This window comes from Taeniopygia guttata, chromosome 3 (genome assembly GCF_048771995.1).
Source record: "Taeniopygia guttata chromosome 3, bTaeGut7.mat, whole genome shotgun sequence".
NCBI classification, from domain to species: Eukaryota; Metazoa; Chordata; class Aves; order Passeriformes; family Estrildidae; genus Taeniopygia; species Taeniopygia guttata.
In genome coordinates, this window is record NC_133027.1 from 7,502,892 (window position 1) to 7,529,031 (window position 26,140).

At 41.6% G+C, this 26,140-nt stretch overlaps 1 protein-coding gene across 2 annotated transcripts in view; it reads right to left on the minus strand.

The window, feature by feature from the left end:
- FKBP1B (FKBP prolyl isomerase 1B) overlaps positions 1-17,743 on the minus strand; it is a 45,289-nt gene extending 27,546 nt beyond the window's left edge. Inside the window, exons 1-2 of one of the 2 annotated variants that reach the window (XM_002188728.7) lie at positions 17,584-17,743; positions 14,295-14,342 (exon numbers count right to left, since the gene is read on the minus strand). In XM_002188728.7, coding sequence (XP_002188764.1) covers positions 14,295-14,342; positions 17,584-17,620 — 85 coding nt within the window. In that variant the 5' untranslated portion in view covers positions 17,621-17,743. The remainder of the gene's footprint in view (positions 1-14,294; positions 14,343-17,583) is intronic. The other variant, XM_030269971.4, reaches the window with a different exon arrangement.
- Positions 17,744-26,140: the final 8,397 nt, after the last annotated feature.

Here is a 26,140-nt window from a genome sequence, read left to right on the forward strand (position 1 = left end):
ATGAATTCCTTGCAGACCTTGATGGAAAACCTCACGATTCTCCATAAATGTTAGCCAGCCATCCACACACAGACTCCTTGAGAGCCAGCTTGACAAGATTTTCTACTGATGACTCCAAAATTGCCTGTCAATGTTTAAAAGGCATTTGGACAATGCCTTTAATAATGCCCTGTAATTTTTGGCCAGCTCTGAAGTGATCAGGCAGTTGGGCCAGATGATAGTTGTAGGTCCCTTCTAACTGAAATAGTCTATTCCATTTCTATGACATCCTAAATAAGAATTTTGTCTCTATTGCCAAAAACACATGAGAAAGACCAGCTGAACAAGGTACAACATAACATTATACATTTCAGAACTGTAATACTCACAAAAAACAAGAGTTAGAATTTGTTTTAAAATGTTTTGAACACTAAAAACGCTCACTCATTTTGACCTGAGTTTTTTTAACATTATAATCTAAGGTCTTTATACTTATACAGTCTTTATACTATGGCACACATACATCTGTATTAGAGATGTCTTCCTTGTATACATCTAAAAACAGGAAAACAAATTGTAAAAATCCACCCTAATCCATCTTAAATGTCTAAGCGTTGATCCCATATTTAAGCTAATACTGTAATCTGTTGTATAAGATATGCATCATTGTTTAAAAATATATATAGTATGCTGATGTTTTCTTCTAAGTTGGTTCCCCAGCTCTCTGGCAAACAACAGGGAGAAAAGCATCCATGGGTTGTGGCTTCTCACCATAAAAAAGTCTTAAGTGCCTTCCTCATATGAGGGGCCTGTCATCAAATCCATCCTCACTCAGCTAGGCCAAAAGAAGCATTTCTAAATTCCCAAATGCTTCTTCACAAGAAGTAGTAAAAGGAAGGTTCAGCTAAACCATTTTTTGACTTTTAAATCCAAGAGCCATGAATCGTTTGCAAGGGAAGAAGTATCTCCATCCTCTTGTGCAGCACTGTCACTACTTCAGTGTAAGGTGGATTCTTTAAATACTTCACCCTGGTAGTGCCTGTGACATTCAAGTTGATACCTTCATTAGGATACAATGTAGTTCTGATGGATCCTGTTCAGTGACAGGTTTATACAGGCTATGCTCAGAAGTTACCTTGGCTAGTGATAGTGATTCATTTTCTGATAAGAAACTAATTATAAAAGTTTGAAATTTGCAAATGTTCAGCGGAAGGGCAACAGTACTTCCTTTAAAAGTCATGCACAGTGTATTAGTAACTATATTTATAACAATAATCCTTTCCCCATGTATAGACCCTTGTCTTCCTATTCAAAGGAAAATGCACTCATTGTGCACCTCAGCCCTGGAATGATTGTCCACCCACCACTAAATAACTGTGCACCAAAAATGTTCTTTAGTACCAAGTTTCAAGAAGGAAATTTTTTGTCTTTCCTAGGGAAAAAAAAGTCAAGCAAATTTATTCTGAGATCACTTGTACAAACAAATGACAGCACCACTAGAGAGTCCTCATCACAGCAGTGTTATACATATGACCATGCTAACAAGATAAATTTGTCCCAGTCCATTATTGCAATGGAGAGATTGAGAGTTTGCTACGGGAGGGTCCCCAAACTGTGCACTACTGGGAAGCTGGACAGGGCAGAAACATGACAAGGAAACAGAAATAAATGCTTCCTCTTGTTCCCACAGGCAAGTCTTCTTTTCTCTTCTCTACAAGCACCCAAATGCTTCAGCTCCCTACACCACTGCAAAACTCAAGGCCTGCTGCAGTGCCAGATCACAAGTGGCTGTTGATCGTTCCATCACCCTGCACTTCCATCCTGTTGTCCTGATGTCCTTCACAACTTCTTCCCTCCTTCCCTTTCTTTTCTTTCACGTCAGATTTTCAGCCCAGTTCATAGTGCAGACACTGCAACATTTCTACACCCAGGATATAGCAATGCAGAGGCAAGAGGAAATAGCTGGGAATGTCCCTGCATCCCCTGTTTCAGCCCTGTCTAATCACACTGTAGCACCTCCAGTGACTGTGACAAGCAATTATGCTGCAGCCTAAGAAACATTTGCAAATCAGGGCTGCACTCATATATTCTTTTGGATGTGCTAAAAATCTCCACTGCTTCATCCTCTGAGGAAGCAATCTGAAAACAAGTCTCAGCTTAGTGTACTGCTAGAATGTGCTTAAGAAGCTGCAAAACAAGTAGCACTAAAAATTCTATCAAAAACTTTCATATGACTAAACAAATATATTAGAAAATTCTTCTAGAAGTCTATTACAACTTGTTGAAGTATTGAAAAAAAAAAACTAGAAGAAGAAGGGTGGCCCTATGCACAGTAAGAGACCAAAAGGAGGGTGCAGTGGAAGGGGAAGCACATTGGGGACATCAATTTATCCACGGTGTGTCAGACAGTGTCCGGCTCCTCCTGGATGCCAGACTCCTTGATGTCGAAACCAGAGAACACTTTGCATTTGTCTGACTTTTATCAGCTGACACCCTCTTGGCCTGTATTGTACAGCAGTTTCTCAAGGGAAAAAGAAGAGCTAAGATAAGTATTGCCCTAGTGGCCCCTGCTTTTTCAACACAGCTACTTGTCCACAAGACGTACAGAGGTGTCCAAAACCTTAAGTGAATGTGGCAGGCACTGAAGACTGGGAGCTATTCTTATCTCACTGCTCTCTATAAACACAATGGCCAACCAGGTCCCTTACAGCCTCATACAGCTGTCAGCATCTAAATGCTTTGTAGCCTTCAAATGGGCCAGTCCTACAGTGACAGACTGAATAATAGAAAGATTACAGGTTGTGTAACTCCATTACAGTATGGAGGTGCTTTGCAATCAGTCAATGTTTCTTTTCACACTCCTGCAGGGAAAAATCCCAGCCCAGGCTCTTATTGCTCTTTTGCTGTAAGGCAAATAATTTCTCAGCTCTCCATCACCTCTGGATCCCGTGTTTATAGCTCCATGCTCTCTCAGGTCCAGTCTACTTTGTTTCCTATTGTTTTCCCAAATCCTTTAGAAATGTTTGAATCTGAAGAGGAGCTTTGAATGTCCTACGATAGCAAGTCTTAGGAAAGCATTTCAGAAATGGTTCTGCAGTTTTAAGAAATCAATGTACTGCAAGCTTTAGGTACTTTATTGAAAAACAGTGAATCGTTACAATCAAGTCCCCTGTTCTTTACAGCAGAGAAGGACTGAGCCATTATTCTGTTTACATTGCTTATATAACCAATCAAATCAAGACTGGTTAGAGAAAGACAGAAAACCTAATAAAAACTAAAGAACATAGTGGTTTTCCACCATTTATCTTAATTTAAATGGTTTGTTCTCAAAAGGTGAACATTTTTTTGAGGTCTGGAAAATAATAGCTCTTCTACAGAGTTGGTATAGCCTATATATAATATATATAGGTGGGTAATCCAATAGATAAGTGGAAAGGTAAATATAGGGAATAAGGAATTTAAAAGCCCATGAATTTTTAGCCTCAACTTTTCTAGAGGCTCGCTTCATGCCCTGGACACAGCATTCCCCTTCTGAATGTCCCTGTCTTTTAAAGGGGAGTAAACAAAAAATAGGGTTTTTTTCCTTTTCCAAAGCAACTTATGAATGAAGTGAGTAGCTCTTTGATCAGATTCAGCTTTCTAAGTTGTCCACAGGGGACTAATGATGGCAGTTTTTCATGACTGTATCAACTCCAAATTTGCATTTGACTCATTCACATTTAAAACTCCCACACCCTCAGCCAGGGACTGCAAAAAATATTGAAAACGAGATAAGCTTTATATCCCGTTTCACAAAGAACAAATCTTAATAGCACAGGTAAGGATCATTTTCTAACGAGGCATTTCCACCCTGTTCCAATGACTTTTGGACATCTCTTCTTACAGTTACAGGCCCTGGAAGTCCTCAGTGTTAAGACATAAAAGGTCAGGACTCTTGAGTTCCAGGCAGGAACAGGTAGGACATGACAAAATGGGCAAAGCCAGATGACAGCCCTCAGCTGTGCTGTGCAGGAGCACTGCCCACTGACCTAAGCAAGCATCTGAGCCTGTAACTGCTGTTTATTTGACTGAAGATGAGGTGCAAATGATGGCAGAAGAAATTCAAAGGATAGAATAAACTTAAAGCTATCAACTGGGCTGTCTGTGTTCTCCAAAATCTCCCCTGACAGAGAGGAGCAGACATAGCCATAGTTTTCCAGAGTTGTTGCCAGCTGGCCACTGAGAGAGACAAGGGTGTGGGGAGCTAGTCACCCAGGCAGGGTGACACAGGAGCAGCTCCTGCTCTCCTCAGTGGACAGACACTGCCAGAGAGTGACCTCAAGCACAAGCCAAGGTCAGGTGTTTCAGCATGACATTGCAGAAAAGTGTTCATCTCTGTGAATGGCCTATGGAGCCCCTACAGAGAGAGATTTGGAGGCACTAGTGGATGAACAGATGGACATGACCTGTTAATGTATGTTTTTAGCCCAGAAACCAACCACGCCCTGAGCTGCATCAGGAACGTGGCCAGCAGGTCAAGGGAGGTGCTTTTCTCACTGCTCTCATGAGATCCTCACTTGGATGCAGTACTGCATCCAGTTCTTTGGTCTCCTGCACAGGAAAGATATTGGGCCTGTCAGAGTGGATCCAGGGGAGATCTGAGATCACAAAAAATGTCAGAGGGCTGGAGCACCTCTCTTGTGCAGACACACTGAGGAAGTTGGGGTTGTTCAGCCTGAAGAAAAGAAAACTCCAAGGAGACCTTACTGTGTATGTTTCAATACTTAAAAGTTTCAATACATGAAACCCTTAAAGTTTCAATACATTAAAAAGACAGACTTTTTTTACCAAGGTCAGTAGTGACAAGATGAAGGTCAACAGTTTATACTGAATGAAGGCAGGTTTAGATTGGATGTAAGGAAGAAATTCTTCTCTGTGAGGGTGGTGAGGCACTGGCATGGGCCAGAGAAGCTCTGGATGCCCCACACCCACACATTGGAAGGGTTCAAGGCCAGGTTGGGTGGGATTTAGAGCAACCTGGTCTAGTGAAAGGTGTCCCTGTCCACAGCAGGGGGTGGAAATAGCATTCTTTAAGGTCTCTTCCAACCCATGATCCTATAATATAGATACAGAGTTGGGAGCAGCCTATGAGTTTCAGACTCAGATCCTCAATCTCCAAAACAAAATCTGTGGGAAAGGCTTTTTCATCAAAATTACAGCTTTTACAAATAAAATAATTTATTTCAGTCCTTCAGACTGAAAATTGTATGTTTCAGTCTGAAAATGGCAACACTTGATGATGATGCATCAGGATCTTGTCCTCTGTGGGACCCACCTTCTATTTTCTTTTATGTACTCTAGATATGGCTACATTGCACCTCCAAAAGTATGAGATGCTCCTGCCTTCTTGAAAAATCCCTGCTTGTAGCAAAACCAGAAGTGTATCCATAGAAGAGAACAAAAATGTAAGTTCCCAAAACTGCAATCCCTATATAGTATTTTAGTGCAATTTCCAAACAACTACATGTTTGGTTTGTGTTTGGGTTGGTTTTTTTCTAACGCAGTGTAAAATATTTCAACACAAAGCTGCTGCTTTCAAAGTTGCAACAGCAGCAACTTCAACAGGTTAGGGAGTAGCAAAATACATTTTCACTTTGGTCATTAAAAACTAGATAAAGCCAAGGCATCTGGGAATGTCTTTTTTTTGCAACAATCACTGATTGGAAAATGAACTAATCAAGTGTTAGGTCTCTTCTGCTGTCCAGCACGAAACCACCTTTAAAAAACAAATCTTCCATTTCTAACTGAGAAAAAAGTAAGAGAAGCCAGTCTTGGAAAATCAAGGTTGTCACATCATTAAATGTGCAAAGGGGAGTGAATTAGAGCAGGAAGAACTAAGAATCAAATAACTATGCAGGATTAAATGGAAAATATCTGGAAGGAATAACCACACTTGGGGTATCATGAGAGACAGAAGGAGATCTACAAATCAAATGTACCTCACAATTACTGCTGTAACACCGAATTTTAGAAGTCCCAGAGTTTTGGATGGGAGAGAAAGGACTACACTGCCTAAGTACCTGGACCTGCTATCTTAGCTGCAAAGATCCTCTAGCTCTGCCTGATGACACCACGGCTACAACATTTAAGATCCCTCACACTGAGCGATGTGCAAGGGAGTACAAACTTCTGCAGCCAGCAGTCTTGTGGGAAAAAAAAATATTACTAAAGATTTACAGTGCCCTTGAGTAAGTAAAGCTAAATAATACGTCTCCAATTGAGAGATGTTGCTTTCAATATAAAGCCCCCCCACCCCCTGGCCCTGGTTCAGCAAGACTCAGCAGAACTCCTGCCAACACCAAGCTGCTGCTTCCCATGGCAGAGCGCGCGTCCTCCGAGGCCGCCTGCTCAGCTGCTTCCCAGCGCCAAAAATGGGGCCCATGTCAGCTCCTTGGCAATGCCCTCCCCAGGGATCTCCCACACGCACCCCTGCAGCACTTGGACCAACACTCACCAACAGGAGATCACAAGCCTGCAGAGATCTCCTGCACAGCATCTGCTCAGGTAATGCACCCGAGGTGTGGGGTATTAAACACATCCCTGCTGTGCATCCACTGCGGAGGGATGACACCACGTGTTGTCCAATTAGGAAAATATTCCCCCTTCCACACGTCCTACCTAGCTGAACTGCCTGACCTAGGAACTGTATTCAGCTCTTTATCTAATCAATAGAAAGAGAGACATACCCACAATCTAACTATTTAGGTAACCCAAGGTAACTAAACTCTCAATTTAGACTTCTTAATTAGGTAAATATGGTGATGTCAGTTCTATTTTGTCAATAAAGGGAGACAAGCCTATCACTGGTGCCAGCTGATAAGAGCTTCTCTTTGGCTGGTGTAGGATCATTTGTACATTTTACACTAACAAATACTATTTATTGCACAGTTTTTTCAATGATTCTTTGATTTTTGGCTGCATAAATTACTAGAAAATTACGTCATTCTTGTAAGGACCTGGAATTCTAATGTTCAAGAATTGATGCAAATCTTTCAGGTCTAAGTCCTCAAATACAGGTATGAGCTGTAAGCAGGGCACACTGGAATCCCTGAAGATAAGTGGAAATAGGTTCCAGAAAAAATACCTTGTTTGAAACTGCAGTCTAATTTTCTAAAAGATGGCACTTTTTTGGATCAGCTCTAAGCTTTTAAAAACTTGATTAACAGAGGCTATTAGTTCTCTGGTAGTTCAGATAATCTGCTTTGTGAGCTTTTTTTTTTTAAATATCTTGAAATCCACTTCCTCAAGGCTTTGGTGAGGTAGGAATAAGAAGTTTAATTATCCACTAGCAGTTTTATTTCTGTGCACAATAGGAAGAGAGAATGATGCTATAATCCCACCATGAAAGGAAATCCTGTAAAGGTTAGCACACTTAAGGGGAGAAACTTCCAACTAGTCAAACCAAGGCTTCACAGCTGAAGTTGCCAGTAAGAACACTGCTGAAATAGTTCAGGTTCTTTTCTGATTTACTTACCCACTTTGAATAACATCTGACACCACAAGTGATTTCAGTGAAACCAGTGAGCACCACACACAACAACACAGCAAAGGAGGAGCAACTGGGAAACTTGAGGCTACACTTTATTACACTAATCCTTTTCCATCAGGCAACAATCTGATGCGTTCATTTTTAACTCACTTATTCTGTGGCTGAACCTGCTACTTTTTCTCTTACAAATCTCTGAACCTTTTTATTCATCAAATCATTTTCTCATATCAATAGCCTCTTACAGTGAGTCCCACTGTACTTGCAAACATTAATCGTATGACAATTTTGAGGGACATAGCCCCATTTTCTATCAAATTTACAAAATGAAAGAGTAAGTAATACACTTGGCATCAGTCACTAAGCTGGCAAAAAAATGTGTAGGAGAAATCTTTTCTTCTCAGACTTCTGCTTTTGGACTCTGACCACTATTATCACTGCTAAAGGCCAAAGTCACTGCTAAAATAATTCCAGGGATAACTAATCTATAATTAAATAAGCAAAGATGAGAATTTTTATCTCTTTACTGACAGAGTTTAAGACTTGCAGATTGTTTCTAAGGGGCGGCAAAAGACCACATTCCTCAGGGAGGACTAAAACTACTTTTTGCAGTAGCTTTTTTTCTTTTTTGCAAAGAAAAAAGATGTTTCTAAGTGCTTAGTTGCTACCAAGATCTCCACAGAAGCAAAAGACTTTCATACTTTCAAACCAGGGCATTAAATAAAAAAAATCCAAAAAATTGGCAGTCCCCAAAAGATGGAGAGACGTCACACTCCTCTGGTATATTGTATCTTGGGAACATGCTTGATTAAAGAATTAAATTCCTTCTAGGTAAGCAAGATTTAGCTGGCTTTAAATCAAGGTTCAATTATAATGTCTGTTACAATACAATTCTTATTAATGATAGTTCTAATTGCAGTATTCACTATCCTCTTCCAAATCCAGCTAGACAGCTTCCTGGAGACAAAGAATTTTGATTAAATGCCTTACTTAGTTCAATTTTCCTCTCAGCTACATGCAGAGCTCCAACTCGAAGTAGTAAAGATCTTTCTGAAAGTGGGACCAGAGAAATAACATCGTCCTGTACTCACCTGGCACAAATGCTTGCACAAGGCTGATGCTCATCCAGTCATGTTCACAGACAAACAGATGACACTCTGTAAAGCTACTCTGAATTAAACTTAGTCTTTTTGAGAGTATGTCACTACAGACAAATCTCTGGCTATTACTATGTACACTTAAAGCTGGGTTGATTTCAATCCAAGAAAAATAGGCAGATCTTTTTGGCAAGGATTATTTCAAGGGAATTGCATTACATTTCTATTGTGTTAAATGGAAAATAGTGGTTTTAATAATGATAAATCAAGCATATTCTATGAATTACTGTTCAACTATATCTATGCAGTATGCTTTTGTTATATAAAGAGCTTTCAACTTCACAGACATAACTGTAATTCTCAACACTACACCACTGCCAAAGCTGAAGAAACAATATAAAGTAATTCTGGCAATATATGGGAAAAGAAGACGATATGAATTTGTCCTCACACCACAAGGAAAAGAACAATTAATCATTTGTTCTGCTTTAAATAAAACCCTGCTTCCTAAAACAGAATGAATTTGTACAGCTCAGCTGCAATAAATGGAGTAGTATTCATTCATTTCAATGTGGAATTTCGCTTCACGTATTAAAAAAAATAATAAAAAAATCAACTTCTCAGTATTGAAATATTGAAGTGGAGAGGGAGGTGCTGGGCTCTTCTCCAGGACATGTGGGAATGGTTCCAAGCTGCTCCAGGGGAGGTTTAGCCTGGACATTAGGCAGCATTTCTTTACTGAGTGGGGGTCCCACCACCAGAGAAGTGGTTGATCCCCCAAATCCATCAGTGTATATGAAGATTTGGATGATGACCTTCACAACATACTTTAACTTTTAGTCAGCCCTGATGTCAGGCAGTTGGAAGACATGATCATTTTAGGTCTCTTCCAACCAAAGTATTCTATTCTCTTGGAAATCTATTGAGTGCAATTTTGGGGCAATAGTCCTAGTCTGAAAAGTCTATGAAAAATCTTCTGAGAGAAGTCCAATTTAATAAATAATTAATGATTTGCTGTGTCTTTATAGTCTCAGTCAAATAAGTCAGTTGCAGCACACTAGAAACACTGATTATCATCAGTTCCTTAAAAACAATAATTGTTATAATCAGAGTTTTACAGGTGGCCAAGGAGAAAGATGAAGAGATGGAATTAAGATTTAGCTCTGCCACAAGCTACATGGGACAACACAAGAGAATATCAGCTTTGAATAACTTGGAAAGAAAAAAAAGCTGCCCTCTAATTATCATGAGCAGATTTAGATTCAGTACACACAAAGCTGGTGTGAAGGCACATCATCATCCAGCAGGAGGGCTGGGAATGGGATTCAGCTTCCTGGAGTGCAGGTTTTACCTCATGGTCTCCAGAGAGAGCATATCCCTCCTCAGTGAAGGTTTTGTTGAGGAGCATTTCTAACTGAAAGTCATGTTTTGTGTCATTTTCATACATCTTTGAAGATTCTACACTGCTAATTCCCATTGCCAGAGTCAACAAATGTAAATAATAGGAATCAAAACTGCAGAAAATGTCTTAATTCCTTTTATGCACTCCAGGACTAATTAGTTAGCTTGTACTACTGTCAGTGGTCCAATGTAACCTGAAGACCCAATCAAGGTTAGGTCACCATTACAAAAGGCATGAAGAAGGAGGCAGTTCGTATCTCAAACTGCCTGCAGTCTCTCTACAGGAGGCAGACAAAGTACAACTATCATTTTGCAGATGGAAAACAGAAGGAGTAAGCAGATTGCCAAAGGCTTTGAGAAGCTTGCTCCAGGAAATCTGTGACAAAAAACATGACATAAACCAGTGCTGCCGCAAATGCATTTCAGTACCAGTGCTCTGCCTTATCTACTAATCTCATTACAGCAATATTGTGTCAGGTAACTTTTGAGACTCAACATGGATGGTGGATGCTAAGAAGAAATTATTGCATTTGTTATATTTGTTAACAAAGACGAGCATACAGGAACCTAACCATATTTTTCCATCCTATACTAAGACTGGAACTTGGTTTCATGTTCTATCACAGTCCCCCATCTAATCTTCTACAATTATCTGGACCTCTATTTGTGTACTTAAATCAGGCTGTGCAAAGCTGAAAAATTAGCAGGTGATTTACAGGGCCAAAGTTAGGCACTAAGGCGTCTTATGAAAGGCAATTAGGTACTTCTGATAGGTAATCCAAAAATCCTGTTCTAATTGTAAAGCAGTGGATAATTACTCCTAAGGGAAAAAATAATTTAAAACAATCTCCTTAAACGAAGAGGTCCTTTCTAAATTGCTCCCTAGTGAGGCTGCACCTTAACTCCTGCTGCCACTGGAACTCGGGTCTGTTCCTTCAGGAACCACAATGCTTTTGGGACTCACACCACGCTGTACCCTGCGATTATGCATCCAGATGATCAAGGAGAGAAAGAGGAAAAGCTGCCACATGTAACAGCCTAATAGCTGGAGTGCTGACAGCAGAACTGTAAAACTCAATCACAGCTCTCCTTCATCTTGAGGAAATTCCAGTTCTCACTTCCCACTCCTCCAGAACATATAGGGTTGTCAGACTAGAAACTACCCTGCTGAATCTCTACCTTGATGATGGAGCATAAAATCCTGGAGGACAAGCAGACAGAACCCTAAAGCTCTGCCAAATATTGGGAGTCCCGGCCTTTGGTACTCTCTGTGTTTATCCTGCATGGACCACCAGGACAAGTCATACAGACAGTATACTCCTAAAAAATGGGCCTTTTACTCCTGCAGTGACAGCAGTCCCTTCCTGTCCATGCTCTCTGCCATTACTCCCCATCACATGGTAAATGCATGCCTACAAAAGCAAAGGCAAGAGGGCAAATAAGACACTACAGAGCCCACAGCCCACTCCTCACTGGAGTCTCCCTAAAGAATCATAACTTGCTCTGGCAAAAGAGAACCCATTTTAGCCTCTCCTCTCCTTTGTGACAGGAATAATTAGTGGGCAGGCAATGTTTTCTCTATGCATGCACAAAAAACGAGCCCTTCAGAACCAACCATGCTTGTGCTAAGGAGCTGTATCACCACAGTGTGTGTTGCTGTGAGAGCAGCTGGGCCACTGTAAGAAGTTACATGGCCTGCCCACCTGGCACCATCACCTGGGAAAATCTTAGGATTAAAAAAAAAGGTATTGAATTAATCTCCAAAGACAGGGATTGCACTGCAACTCCTTCCATATGCCTGCAAGACTGCCTGCAACAAATACTCACCCTCTTGCCTGCTCCTTTCCTTGCCCATGGCTCCTGCATTCTTCACTGCTCAGTGTCCCAAGGTAGACTGGAGGGACTGGGAAATTTCAGCTTCCTTCTCCCCAGGAACGTAATGGCTGCAGTTCAACACGTGGCAGGCAGAGTTATGACCCTCTTCTATTGCAAGAGCCAGCTGGGAATAGGTTTGCCATGTCTGAAACAACTGTTAGTTATTACACACCAAGTGGGCTTCCACAGGCCGTGGTTTTGGCTCTCTGCTCTGCTTGATTCTGGATTCAGAGATGTGCTCCAAGTACTCCAATGAGGTCAGGCTTTTCTGGGGATCCAAACAATCTCTGGATCTTGATGGAGTCCAGTCAGTGCATGGTTCCCTCACTTCCCATAGCACAACACCTCCTCACAGGTGTCTGTGCCCAGCTCCAGAGTGTCACATCAGCTGAATATGGATATCACTTGAGAGTTATACATGCTATACAGCATTAAGCAGCTCTGAAAAGCAGCATTTCTGAATCATTTCTGGATCACTTCCTTGCACCTAGATGTCTTAGTTTTTCCTAACTTCCATTTTAGGTGACAAAGCAGAGGTTCTGGATTTCTCTGCAGACTTTGCCGTAACTTAGCTATACAATTCCTAAAGCAGGACTCAGAGGAGTGTGGTGAGGGTAAGTATTACATATATTGAGGCCTAATAGGATCACATAACTAAGACAGAAGTCATTCCAAGATAATTCCAAGATTCGAAGCACATCCAGAATATCATCAGTACAAAAAGAAACTACTGGATCCAGATAAAACTGTTTTAAATTAAAACTCAACACCTACATGTAATCTTACCCACATGCTTTATAGATCACTGGAAGGAAACACTTTATCCACTAACCATGGGCTCAGCTTAAAAACATCATCACCAAAGACTGCTGACACCAGCAGTGGAACTGAGGTGATGAGCTTCCCCTGATATCTGTTCTAATCTGGGAGGCAAAAGAGGTTGCACAGTACCAGCAGCAAGATATATGGAGAAAGCACAGTCTGCACTAGAGATTGATTTAATGAGTTTTTATAAAGTCTTTTATGTCAAAGCCAGCTTACAACAGCCTTATCTAAGACACTATCTAATATCAATAGCAGTATGCAGCATCTTGTAATCTTTTCACATTTACCATTCATACTCTCTGAAGTTATCCAGAAAAAATGTGCTTTGTGGGAGCCACCAGGCTCAAATTTTTTTGCCTATTGCATCTCTGACATTTAAATTTATCTTGAACTAACTAAGGGTGGGAGGTGACAATTTTATTTCATAAAACCTTTTCAAGTTTGGACAGGAAGAGAAACATCTTTCAGCATCTTCACAAAAATAATTTCAAAACATCTATTTTCCTATCTAAGTTACAGAGAAATATTTGTAGGAGCTGAGACTGGAATGGGAGATGCATGTGTTTAACATCTTCTAATTCAAACTAGAAATCCTCATTAGATCAAAATACTTTAAATATATAAATGTATATATGGGAGCTTAAACGCAGACAACCTCCCCCCAAGCCAGTGCACTAACTCCCATATACCTTCTGAATGGTGGTATTACTGAAATTATATAAAAGTTAATTGAAAATACAAACAGGTTTACTTCAATAATCATTTTTATTGGAAAATGTTCCCATCTTGCTTCAGTTGTAAGAATCAAATACAAAGCTGAAGGAAAGCAACAGTTACCAGAGAGAACTTTCCTATCATCCTGAAGACTAGAGGAAAACATTACCTCACTATCTAGGCCCAGATCAGAAGCTTCAATCCCTACATAACCTGCATGTTAGCTTCTTAAGGAAAATATCTCATAAAATGGCAGCTATTGAAGTGAACTTCCCAGCTGGAGACTCAGACTGCAAAGATTTTTGCATCCCTTTGACAACTTACATGACTACATACAAAGCATAACAACATAAACTGATTTAAAGAACATTTTCTTCTTCAGCTCCATTAACCAGCTCACTATTTAAGATTAACACAAGTCCATAAAGCAGATGTTTAAACAGACCTGGTATTGATCTCTTCAATCTGGAATGAATTTTACTGCCAATGCATGGACACATGCTTTTAATATATATATATACAATCATTAATTGCCTGTGTCAAGACAAGAGGCTGTAAAAATATGAACCCAGCATTTTGACTGTTTCATGCTTAATTTCATTAGATAATAAAATGGCTTAATGAATCAGGTCTGCAGCTTCTTCTGCAAAGCACTCACCATTGAACGCTACCCATGGCAAATCTGCCAGCAGACACATCTAGCTACTGCAGTCTGAACAGCTCAGCTAGAAGTGAGATAGGCAGGAAACCCATCCAAACATTATCCAGTGGATTACAAGTGACAGAACAAAACAAAAAATACAACAGACATCTGAAATGGGAAATCACTCTTGAATGTGAAGCAGTTGGTATCGAAGAACATCCAGAACATGCCTTACCTGTGTAGTGCACCACACACGTCTGACCCTTCTTTGGAAATGTCCGTCCTGTTAAAATTATAAAAGGTTAATCTTTTATTTTCTCTGATTGACCTGGCTATGCAAGTTTATCTTTTAAGATGCTGAACTGAGATCTGGTATTAGCCATTTGGTTACATTAGGATACCTGAGACATCCACATGACAGCTGTAGATTTAAGTGGCTCCTCATACAACTTGGAGCAAACGTCTTATGAAGAGTGGCTGAGGGAGCTGGGGGTGTTTGGCCTGGAGAAAAGGAGGCTCAGAGGGACCTTATTGCTCTCTACAACTCCCTGACAGGAGGTTATAGTGAAGCAGGGATCAGTCTCTTCTCCCAGACAACAAGTGGAGGATAAATGTGAGAGGAAATGGCCTCAAGTTGCACTGGGTTAGGTTTAGATTAGATATTTGGAAACATTTCTTCACAGAAAAGGTTGTAAAACACTGACTGCCCAGGCAAGTGGTGGAGTCACAATCCTTTCAAGTGTCCAGAACACACACTCATATGGCATCTGAAGGCACGGTTTAATGGTGAACATGGTGGTGGTGCTGCTGGGTTGACGGCTGGACTTGGTGATCTTAGAAGTCTCTTCCAACCATAACAACTCCATGATTCTGTGACTGTGTGTTACCAAATCACTAATATGCAACACAGGAATGGGATGGTTAAGGGCAAAAGGTCCCAGTTTGGCTGCTGTTCAGCTCTTAGACCAAGTAGTATTTTTCTTAGATAAGTCTCCCTATATATATATGTGCATTATATATGCATTTACATTCTTTAAGTGCAAAAGGACAGTCAAAACTTCATAGATTATAACTTTTAATAATTCTCAGAATGTTTTTGCTATAATTTTTCAAATAAAGTCTCAGTCTGACATTGTGAGAAAATCCATTTGTAGTCACATCTCTAATGCCTTCCACTCAAGACAGACAGCTCTGTGAGGGCATCTTTAATTAGCAGGAATGGGTTTTACAGAAATTTCCACAGACAAAAGCAGTTTAATTTTGTAGCATCAGGCAACAGTAAAGCAGTAGTACACTGAGTTCTTTTAAGAGCCTGATAGTTCCTCCTAAAATGTTCATAGTGAAGGGGAAAAAAGCTTAAATTATTTGCTTGACACAAGATGAAATTACCATTTCCATTTTACTTGTTCTAGGCACTGCTAAAGGTACTGAAACCTAAGGGATGACTCTCAAGGCTCAATTAGGTGCCAATGGTGTATTAAAGATACTAACCATGATTTCTCAAGGATGGCCAGGGGAGTGCCCAGGTTCAGAAGAAATTAAAAGTATCAATGTGGTTAATTATTAAGGAACATCCTTGTTAGAAAGTTAAAAACTGGGGATTGAGTTAGGTTGTCCACAAAAGCTGTGGATGCCTTATCTCTGGAAACATTCAACGTCGGGATTGATGGGTCTTGGAGCAACCTGGTCTGGTGGAACGTGTCCCTGCCCATGGCAGGGGAGTTGGAAGGAGATGATCACTAAGGTCCCTTCCAACCAAACCATTCTATGATTCTATGAAACTGAGGCTCATCTCTTAGTTGGCTTTTTGGCTGTTTGGTCAGAATTAACATGATAACAAGTTCTGCATTACAGAGCACTTCGAAGGGTATAAACCAGCAGGTAACACACAAGCTATGGCCTTAGGGCTCACATGCCAAAACCACATGAGAAATAAGTGGTGGAGGGCAGGATAATATGATGAACCAAGATTTACAACACAAAAATTGATAAAGTGGTGCTTCCAAGGGCTACCTGAACAGCCTTGTTCATTGGCTTGGCTGGCTGGAATATCCCTCATTGCACGTTGCACAAAGCACCGTAGGAATCTTTTAAGGTCACCATGGTATGCTAAAGTGGGATCCATCTCTTTTAAATTCACAGCCATTTAAACCACAGGCAACTATCGCATGCCAGTCTCCTGGGCTTCCTCTATTGACAGCAAAGAATTAGCAGTGCTTTGAGAGAAAGCCAGCCTATCCAAAGAAAGGCAAGACAAATTATTCCCTGGAGATGGCCACAGAGAAAACCCAGAAGACTGCTTTAGACTAGCCAGCTAACCTGAGAAAAGTTATGTGAGATGAATCCTACCGCCAATAAAACAGGATCATTATTAAAATGATCCACTATTATACAGAGATCTGAGAAAAGCAGTTTCAGACCTTATGGACACACACTCTGCTGTGTGAGTTTACCATCAGCAAAGCCAATGAAGCTACATAATTTCACATCAAAGCTAAATTAAAAGCAGAGATTCGCAAGACCACTGACTCACTGTGGCTTAAGACAGTGTTTAAAGTCAGCTGATTTTGATTAAGACTTGCAACCAAGAGAACTAATCCATATAGCCTTATTTGGAATCACATATTACTTACAATGAGAGCCTTGATCTATTTAATAGATAGTAAGTACTACTGTGAGGTAGTTCCACCCTCCTTCCTACTCCCAACTCAGCACCATTATTTATGTGGGTATAAGTATTCTTTTTTTACATCCGTGCAACCAAGAGAAGAATTCGATCTCTAGAACAAAACAGCACAGAGGGAGAAGCCAATTAGAAAGCATACACAAAGAATGGAAAGATACTGGGCCAAGAAACTTAATCTGCAATCAACTTGAACAAATTATTTATGGTTGCATATCAGCCAATGATGAATCTGGCCTATTATATAGCTACGTTTGTATGTTAGAAATCACATTATCTTAAAAGAAAAAACCAAAACACAAAAACCTTACGGAATTATAATGCCAAGGGAGAGTAGAACACTGCGAATTGACTCTCAAAAGCCAAGCGCCAAGGAGAGGTGACTGCCACCCGGGCTGCACATCAGCCCTCGCCAGCATCCCACGCTGGACCGGGAGGCGGCGGCGCCTTGCCGGGGGATGCCGGCACGAACGGTCGGTAGCCCCGGCGAGGCCGGGCTCGCCACCGGGGAAAGTTTGGGCTCCCCGCCGGGCGCTGGCGCTGACCCCGCGCTCGGGCCGTGCAGCTGTCAGCGGATGCCACAGGAACCCCGGCCCCTCGCCGCCGCCGTGACCCCGGGCGGCCGCCCGGCCGCGCTCCGCCTCTCCCGCAGCGGGTTGGTGCCCGCGGCGCTGCGGGGCGGCCGTGCCTCCCTCCCTCCCGCCTGCCCGCTGCCCGCTCCCCGCTCCCCGCGCTCCCCGCTCCGCCGCCGGCGGGGACGCGGCTCCCTCGCTGCCGGAGCTCCGCGGAGCCCGGCCGGACCCCCCGTCCCCGCGGGGCTGCTCCCCGCACGGCTTCATACCGTCTCCCGGAGAGATGGTCTCGATCTCCACCCCCATGGCGGCACCGGCTCCACTCAGCCCCGCTCCCCGGCGCGGCCGGACCCCCAGTGCGGGCAGTGCCCCTGGGCGGCCGCGGGCAGGGGCCGCCCCCGCTGCCCGTCAGCGCCCGCAGCCAATGCGGGGCAGGGGCGGGGAGGACGGGGAGGGGAGGGGAGGGGAGGGGTCCGCCCGCCCCCGCTCCGAGCGCCCGGGGGCCGCGGGGAGCAGGAGAACCTTGCAGCGGGGGTATGCCCCGCCGGCATCGCTCCCCCACCCCACGGCCGTGCGGGGGATGCTGCTGCCATCCCTCGGGCAGGGCTCGCTTTAGCGATGGTGCCCGGCGGAGCGCTCCTCCCGGGGTCTCGCCGGCGTTTCCCCCCGGTGCCCGTGCGCAGTCCGAGCGGCGGAGGGCTCAGGGCGGCTGCGGGAGCGGGGGGTACCGGGGCGGGACTGCTGCAGGCGCGCTGGCCACACAGGGAAACCAAGCGCCGCGCTTCAGCCCGTCCAGACACCGGGACGCGGCTGAGTGCGAGTGGAGGGTCGGCATTTCCCGTTACAAAGAGCCATGGAGGAAGGCATCCGTGCTCGCACATGACGTGTGCGCTGAAGGGAATGTCCCCCCGATTCTACCGGTGAACGGCAGCATCAGGGCAGTGGTACCCACCGCTGGTGACCCCACACAGCAGCAGCAGCGGTAGGTCTCCAGCAGGCTGGCATGACCTTGAGTTTCAGTGTAAAACAGTTTCTGAGTTCTTGTTCATATCCATGTTTTAAACTGGAAAATCTGTTTATGTGTGGCGTTCCCATGATGTAAGATTACATATTCAACCTTGCTACAACTACTTCTGGGGAATGCACCTGAAACAGACTATTTCCTCATGCACTTACAGTGTATTCGAATCTCAGGAGTTTACACTGCCTCTAAAGGAATAGTTCTGTTTGCAGTTCTGTGTTTTCTGAGTTAAAAATAAAAATGGAACCACAACGTCATCAGTTTTTCAACTGAAAGAGCTGTCTGTATCCATCTAATTCCAACTTGCACTTCTCTGACATTGCTTTTTCAAGATTTTTATCTGTTACAAACTGGGTTCTCTTCAGGGAAAAAGATCTTTATGTGGGCAGTTGTCAGGATGACTGAACTGAGGAATTACCGTGCTGGTTCATAACTGCGATAATGTGGCCCTTATTCTTGCATGCATGCTCTGAACTACACTGACCATCTCCACACAGCTTTTCACATTACTCTGATCAGACTGTTTCTTCTCCTGGGTGCTCAATTGTATTATCTTTCTTTGTGGGTCAGATACTCTGAAATACCAGGACTGGCTGCCTCTCACTCCCAAAAATGGGCAGGTGAGGAAAATCATGAGCTCACATGAGTTCAGAAGCAGTAATGAGGGCTGAACATGGATTCCTTTCACTTGCCTCCCATTCCAGTGAACTCTGCATCTGCAGGTAGCATGTACAGAATAAGCAGGCACTTACTGAAGTTTATCAGAGGAGGTCTGTAACAGCGGAAATTCTGAAACAGGATTATTTTCCATTGCCAGTCTCAGAGTGTCATTTGATTTCTGATCAGTAGAAACATACTAAAAATGCATTTGAGAAATAGGAAAATGCCAGGTAGGAGGTAAGTGGCACAGAAACATTAAGACATATGAACATTGCTAATTCCAGAGGTGCCTCTGAGTCATTACAGAGCAACAAGGACAGCACAAGAAAAGCTGAGCGCATAAGGGGAGTTATAAAGGGAAATTCTAGGTACATGGTGTCCTACTCACCCTCTTGACTTTACAAGAAAGGACTGCTTTCATCCAGGCTCCAGGTAGATGTCTGTGTCCTCTCAGATGATCAGAGCATCAGAAGGCATAAATGCAATGAACAAAAGCAAATGATTCTTTGCTGCGTTCACTTTAGCTTTTATAATTGCATGTTTCCTTTGATCAGGCTACACATCTCTCCACAGTGGGAGAATAGGTTTCTCAAGTTGTGTCTTGTGACAGGAGATTGGACCTAATCACATAATAGACATAGTTCAGATAGGATCACAGAATATCTTCAAGTGTCATCACAAGTAACAGGCCTTAAAGGCAGATCATAGAATACTCAGGCAGACTGACAAGCATAATAAAAAAACAAAGACCACCAAAAGCAAAATTCAGAAGCCACAAAATGGGATTAGGAGGGACCAAGCTGTGACCTAAGTGGAAAATGTTGTATCTACAATCCTCCTATCCCATGGCCTCTTGACGCATGGTGAGACTGTAAATGCTTCTTTTGCGCATGAGTTAATTAGATCCCCCACACTCATTTTCCCAAAACTATGGAAAGAAAGGTAAGGCAAATTTCCAAGACAGAAAATAAGGATCTGTAGAGAGCATATCAAAGTTGTTGGATGAATATGTTAAAAAATCTTTGACACCACAGATATTGAACCAAAAATAATGTTATTTTTCCCCTCACAGTATTCACTGGAGGCATCAAGATCCTTAAATATGTGTTAACAAGTCTGAACACGAAGATCTAGGAAGAGTAGACTGAAACAAGGAATGCCCACATCTTCAGGAAAGGCTCTGAAATACAAGAAAATGTGGTTTAAAACTGGCAGGGAATTGGAGGGGAAACAGGACAAAGGGACTAAGAGGGAAAGTTCATGACCAAGGAAATTGATAAAATCAGATTATCAAAGCAGACCAGATTAGTGTTTTAAGAATGCTCTTTGAAAGTCATTGCTTGTCATTCACCTGCACCACCTTTGGGATCCAGTGTATCTGTATGAAGGGCAAAGTCCAGTAGTCTCTCTCCAAAGCTCTGTAGAGCTCACGTTCCAAGTTGTTTACCACAAGACCTTCCCACAGCATGTTTTTCTATCCTGGCACCAGAAAGACCGGGCTGGAAAAGTGGAGGGTTCTCTCAACACTCATTCCCAAATATTTTGATAGAACCACATGACCCCAACATCTAAGATTACTCAGTGGTCACAAAGAGGACAATTTGCCACAGTCATTATGAGAAAAACCCAAAACCTCAAAGTTTAGCAGATGAATATCCATCCCATTTTTTTTTTTTAGTTAAAACCCCTACAGCCAGCCCTGTTTACAAAATATTTATGCATTTCCACTTTTAGGAAGACAAGCAGTTTTCAAATTTTTTAGGGTGCTTTAACTTAGTTCATAGTTCCTATATTGTGAAATCCCATTCTTCATTGTTTTTAAAATCTACAAAGGATCTACAAATCATGTGTAATAGATTCCATATGCACACAAAGAACACCCCTGGAAGGCAGAGCACTAAATTTTCCATAAATGGAAAGCACAAATTCTGCAAATGTAAAAATTCACAGAGGCCACAAAACACCCCCAAGAATGCACATTTCCCTCACCAGCATCCATGGATAAAAAAACAGCATTGCTTTGAAATCCAACCAGTGTGATATGAACAATGAAAACAAACTAAAAATGTGTTACCAATACTGACCTTTCCATTCAGTGAACCAACATGTGCAACCAAGTAATTTTAATCCCAAAGTGTACAGGTCATGCAAAAACAGCACCTCACTGGAAAAAATCCTGACCAAAAAAAATAGCAGCCTGCAGAGCTCAGCAGGTCATGTCACTACAAATGTTCCTGTGCATCATGAGCATTGACAAAAGAGAGTCAGCCAGAATCCATGATTCCTCTCAAAGCACATGCTTAGGGTAGGTCTGACAGCACACCCACAGTGACAGCCATGTGATTAACAGATTAAACCCAAAAATCTCCATGTGCCTGTCTCACTTCTCACCACTGCTGGTTACCACAGGTCTACAGCACAGTCACCTCTTCCCAACTGATACTTGTTCCAAATGCCCCAAAACTGAATAAAATTTCCTCCTGAAGTGATTATTCCGAATCCTCATCTTCCTCTTTGAACTACTTATCCACATCTGTATCTATAGTTTCCTCTTGCAGCTGTAGCTCTGAGTGCAAACTGCAGCTGGATTTTTTCAGTAGCACTAAAACTGCCTTGAAAGCCACCATCTCTCTCACCAAGCTCTTCCCAACTCAGATGTTCACATATTCTCTCACAACACTTTTATGTGAGTCATTATGAAGGTCTCAGACCTGATCTTCAAAGCCTTTTACAGGACCAGGTGAGGTAACCTCAGGTATGCACAGGGAAGACTCCAGCTCATCAGGATATATGCCAGCAGCTACTAGAGTCAAGCAATTGGTAGTTTAAGCTCTGGAATGGAGGCAAAAATTCCACTAGACCAACATCTTAATAATGAAGCTTGCTTCCAGAAGAGATTAATGCAATTTAACACTTCCAAAACCACATGAATTTAGACAGACTCATAGTCTCACATACTTGTCTCCCCAGTACAAGGACATACTGCAGCAAGCCCAGCCATTCCAATGTTGTTGGTGGTTGGAGAACATGGAGAGAAGGAGGGAGCTGGTTTTGTTCAGCCTGCTGAAGACAGAGAGAAGAAGGATCTCAGTTATTGTCTATAGCTATCGAACAGGTGATGGAGAGGATGGTGTCACATTCTGCTCAGAGATGCCCAACAAAAGGACAAGAAGCAATGGACACAAGTCATAGCAAGGGCAATTCTGACTATATATAGATAAAAAAATCTTCAGAAGATGAGTTATCAAATAAGGCCTAAAGGAACCAGAACAAACTGATGTCAGCCGTGTTCCAAGCAAGAAATTGAACCATATGGCCTCCAAAGATCCCTTCCCCTAAACTGATGTATGAGTCTGTAATATTTTTCATGCAACATGGAGAAGGAAATGAAAAAATGGTAGTGAGGTTAACCACAATTCCAACATTGACTGCAGGATCTTAAATCAACTTGCAATGCATAATGCTTCAAAGTGGTTAATACACTAGCTAGCACCTCAGATGCAATATAAATATGAAATTGCAGCATCCATCCAGACTAATTAGCACACATGCAGATTGCTGCAGTGATATCACTTCACTGCCTACTCTTTTGAAGGCAGCTTGCTGAATTGAAATTATGCTCTGAATTGCTCTGTGTCTCAATATTTAATTTATATAGGAAGAATGATCATTCTACCTCATTTATTTATATTATATCTCATTATAATATAATGATAATATAATATTCCAAATACTTCAGGGGAAGAGATCCTCTTTTATCATAAATAAAAGAGAGCAAGTAACACCTTAGGACCCAGAACCTAAACTCAGGGTCATGCAGTGCAGTCTCACAAATAAAATTTCTAATAATAACAATATCTTAAGTAGACAGTCCAAGAGGATTTGATTTTCTCTTCCACACAGTATTTCATAGCAAAAAATTGATTTTAAAAGTAAGTAAATCTATCTTTCAAACTGTGGAAAAGTACTGGAATTACATATATTGCATTTATTCTGTAAACTAATTCTTCTGGCTCTGTCATTTATTTGCCATGGAAGTTACAGAAGAATGTCAGTGGCTTTGAGAAAATTTGTATTTACAGGGCAACACATTTGCTGCTTTCTTCAGTAAAATTATTTCTCTATAGTTTTGGTATTTATTCTACTTGGTGGAGAAATGTCACTGGCAAAACATATTGGAAGCAGTTCAAACAACAGGAGAAAACCAAACAAGCCGCAAATATTAGCTACAAGCTTTTGATTAGTCTTTCAGTGATTTTGGAAAATGTAACTGTGGAAATAAAATTAACTGGCATTCTCAGTCCTCCAGATAAATGAATCAAGGGAGCTGGCTAATGGACTCAGAAAATTAAGATTGTATTTGTTTTCCTTCATTCTGCATGTGCAATTATAACACTATCTAATGAGTTTTTAGAACCTCTTGACCAAAATGATCTGAAGTTATAACTAAAAATTCAGTAGCCAAAGAGGCAGATTGTAACATATCAGGGCAGTTACAAGTAGGAGAGCACAGAAAGATTGTAAAAAGTTGGGGTTTTTTTTCTGCATGATACTCCAGGAACAGCTTTAATTCCAGGTAAGTGTCAACAGATCAGCAGCAGCCACTAAAAATCTCAGACTTTTTACATTCATCTCTAGGAGAAACACAAACATCTGGTATTCAGTTCCTCATTAGAGTTGACCCAGCATTTGGCCTTTAGCTCTCTTAGAGGAAGACAAGGCTGAATCAAGCATTTCAGGCTGTGTATCTGTGGTGGCTGAATCCTGGAGAATAGGTATTTAGGTTTAAACTGACCAAGTGGAAACATTTCTAATCCTTCCTACTAGGGAAGCAGGAAAAAGTATTTTTACTTTTATTTTCCATTACATTTGAAGGCCTATCAAAGATAAAAAAGAGGACCAAAACAGAGCCATCACAGCATTTCAGTAAAATGTCTGACCTTCAATACAATTTTAGCTTATTCTTCAGCTATCTTAAGGGCTGTGGATTAAAAATATCGTCCACTATAGCTTAGTTTCAGCCGATACGGTTACAGGTGAACTACCTAAACAAGCAGGTGGATAGTAGCACAATGTTACCACAGTTTCATTTTAATTAGCAGGTTTGTGTTAGAACACATTCATCAAGATATTTGTCTGTATCAGAGAAGGAGGGAGATACTATTAGGTCTAACTAGCAATAACATTTCTATGGGAGACCAAATGAAAAGTGTTTTATTACAAGGATATACAAATACAGCTGGGAATCACCTTTTTTTCAGACACTTCTGAAATTGTCCCAGGTAGAACCAGCAACAGCCAACTATTCAACTATCTTGGACATCAGAAATGTTATCACCAAACACACCCTGTACCTCAAGCAAAATAAGAGAGATCTCACAGTCTTTCTCAATCAATATTCTCAAACAGTTTAACTGCCTGAACAGATGCTAGAACCCATGTGATTCAGAAGTAACCAATTTTGATATAATTTATAAAATTTGATTTCTATTGCACTCTCCAAAACAGGTGTTGCTAAGAGTTTGACTCTGTCATTGTTGACCAACCAGTTTGGATACAGGATTATGTCTAGCTCATGCTGTTCTGAGTTCCTTTACAGTAATAAATTACTTTCCCAGAGCTGACAGAGTTTAGTGACCTTTTCAACTTACCAAGCTGGGACAAATATGAATCTGTGTAAAATATTGCTATCCTTTGTTCTTCTTCAAGTCTCAATGGGTTTTCAATTGAGAGTGATCTAATCGAGTATGCACACTGTGGGAAAGAGCATTTAGCCATGCAAGAGGTTCCTAAGTTATCTGATGTGTCTGGTGGGAATTATAAAAATATCACTTCAAGAGTATAAATTTACATCATCATGTAAAAAATAAGGTACTAATAAGAGACCTCTACAAAAACAAATACATTTAATGCCTATGAAGAAAATGACTGTCATAATTTGGAAGCTGAATGTTGACTTACAGATGGAAAGACCCATTAGATCATTCATTCCCTCTTTTTGCCAAGACAGAAATATATCCTAAAGAACATTTCATGCTCTTCTGCCCAGTATAATTTTTGTAACATAAGTGATGGAGTTTCTGTTGAAAACCTGATTGCTTTATAAAGCATGCACAAGAGACTGGCATGTACATATGGGAGCATTAAGTCAAAAACCAGTGGTTTGAGACAGGGAGGGCATTCAGCAGTGGGAAGGATGTGGGTAGGAATCATGTAGCTCTAGAAAGAGTTATTGGTGGGCTGATCACTGGTAAATGTTCTCGTTAGAACAGATATACACATAATTACTACACAACCATTCCTTGGCATTCATCTGTCCATACCCATTTCCTATCCGAGCACTTCAGCTAGACTTATAAAGTAAGAGTTATTCATCTATTTTAGGTACTTCAGGATGGAATGAATCATGCCCTAAAAGTACCTATTTCTCACCACTGACTTTTAAGTGAATCAGGAAGCAGGGTCTGACTTACACAACTGTAGTGTGTATGTGCAGAGATATGTTAGAGAGCTGAGCTCCATGCTGTTGTCCTAATGGGAGCTTGGGTACTACCTTCATGTAGGTGGCTATACCAATTTACTTTAAGGCAAAAATACTAATTTGTGGGATGAATCCCACACCTACAATTAACTGAGGCATGAGTCTCATTCTCTGTGACCATAATCATCCTGCTTTGCTTCCTAATTGCTCACCAGTTTTTCTTTAGCATTGTGAAGAACCAAAAAACATTAAGCCCTTGATGAGAGTGAGGATCAAATGGCCTTCTGAAAAGACTTGGTTCTCTTCTCTCCATTCCAGTGTACTACAAGAGTCTCACTCTAAACCACAAAAGGGAAGGCTTGGGTGATTAACAACTACTTTGCCAACTCTACTCTCCCAGATACACTGGATTTCTATGTAAGAATTGCATATTTGCCTTTCTGTTACAGAGGAAAGGGAGTTCCAAGAGCCACAAACATCAAGAAAGCTGTTGACAACACACCTGCAAGAATGGTGGACAGCTCCAGTTAGAATGATATTTTGGAACACCTCTGGTGCCTTCCCTGAGACCCAGAGGGATTTCAGAGAACCCAAGGTCCCGTGTCAGAGAGATCACTGCAGCCAGTTATACACGTATGACATTTGGAGAGTTGCCTTCTAGCAG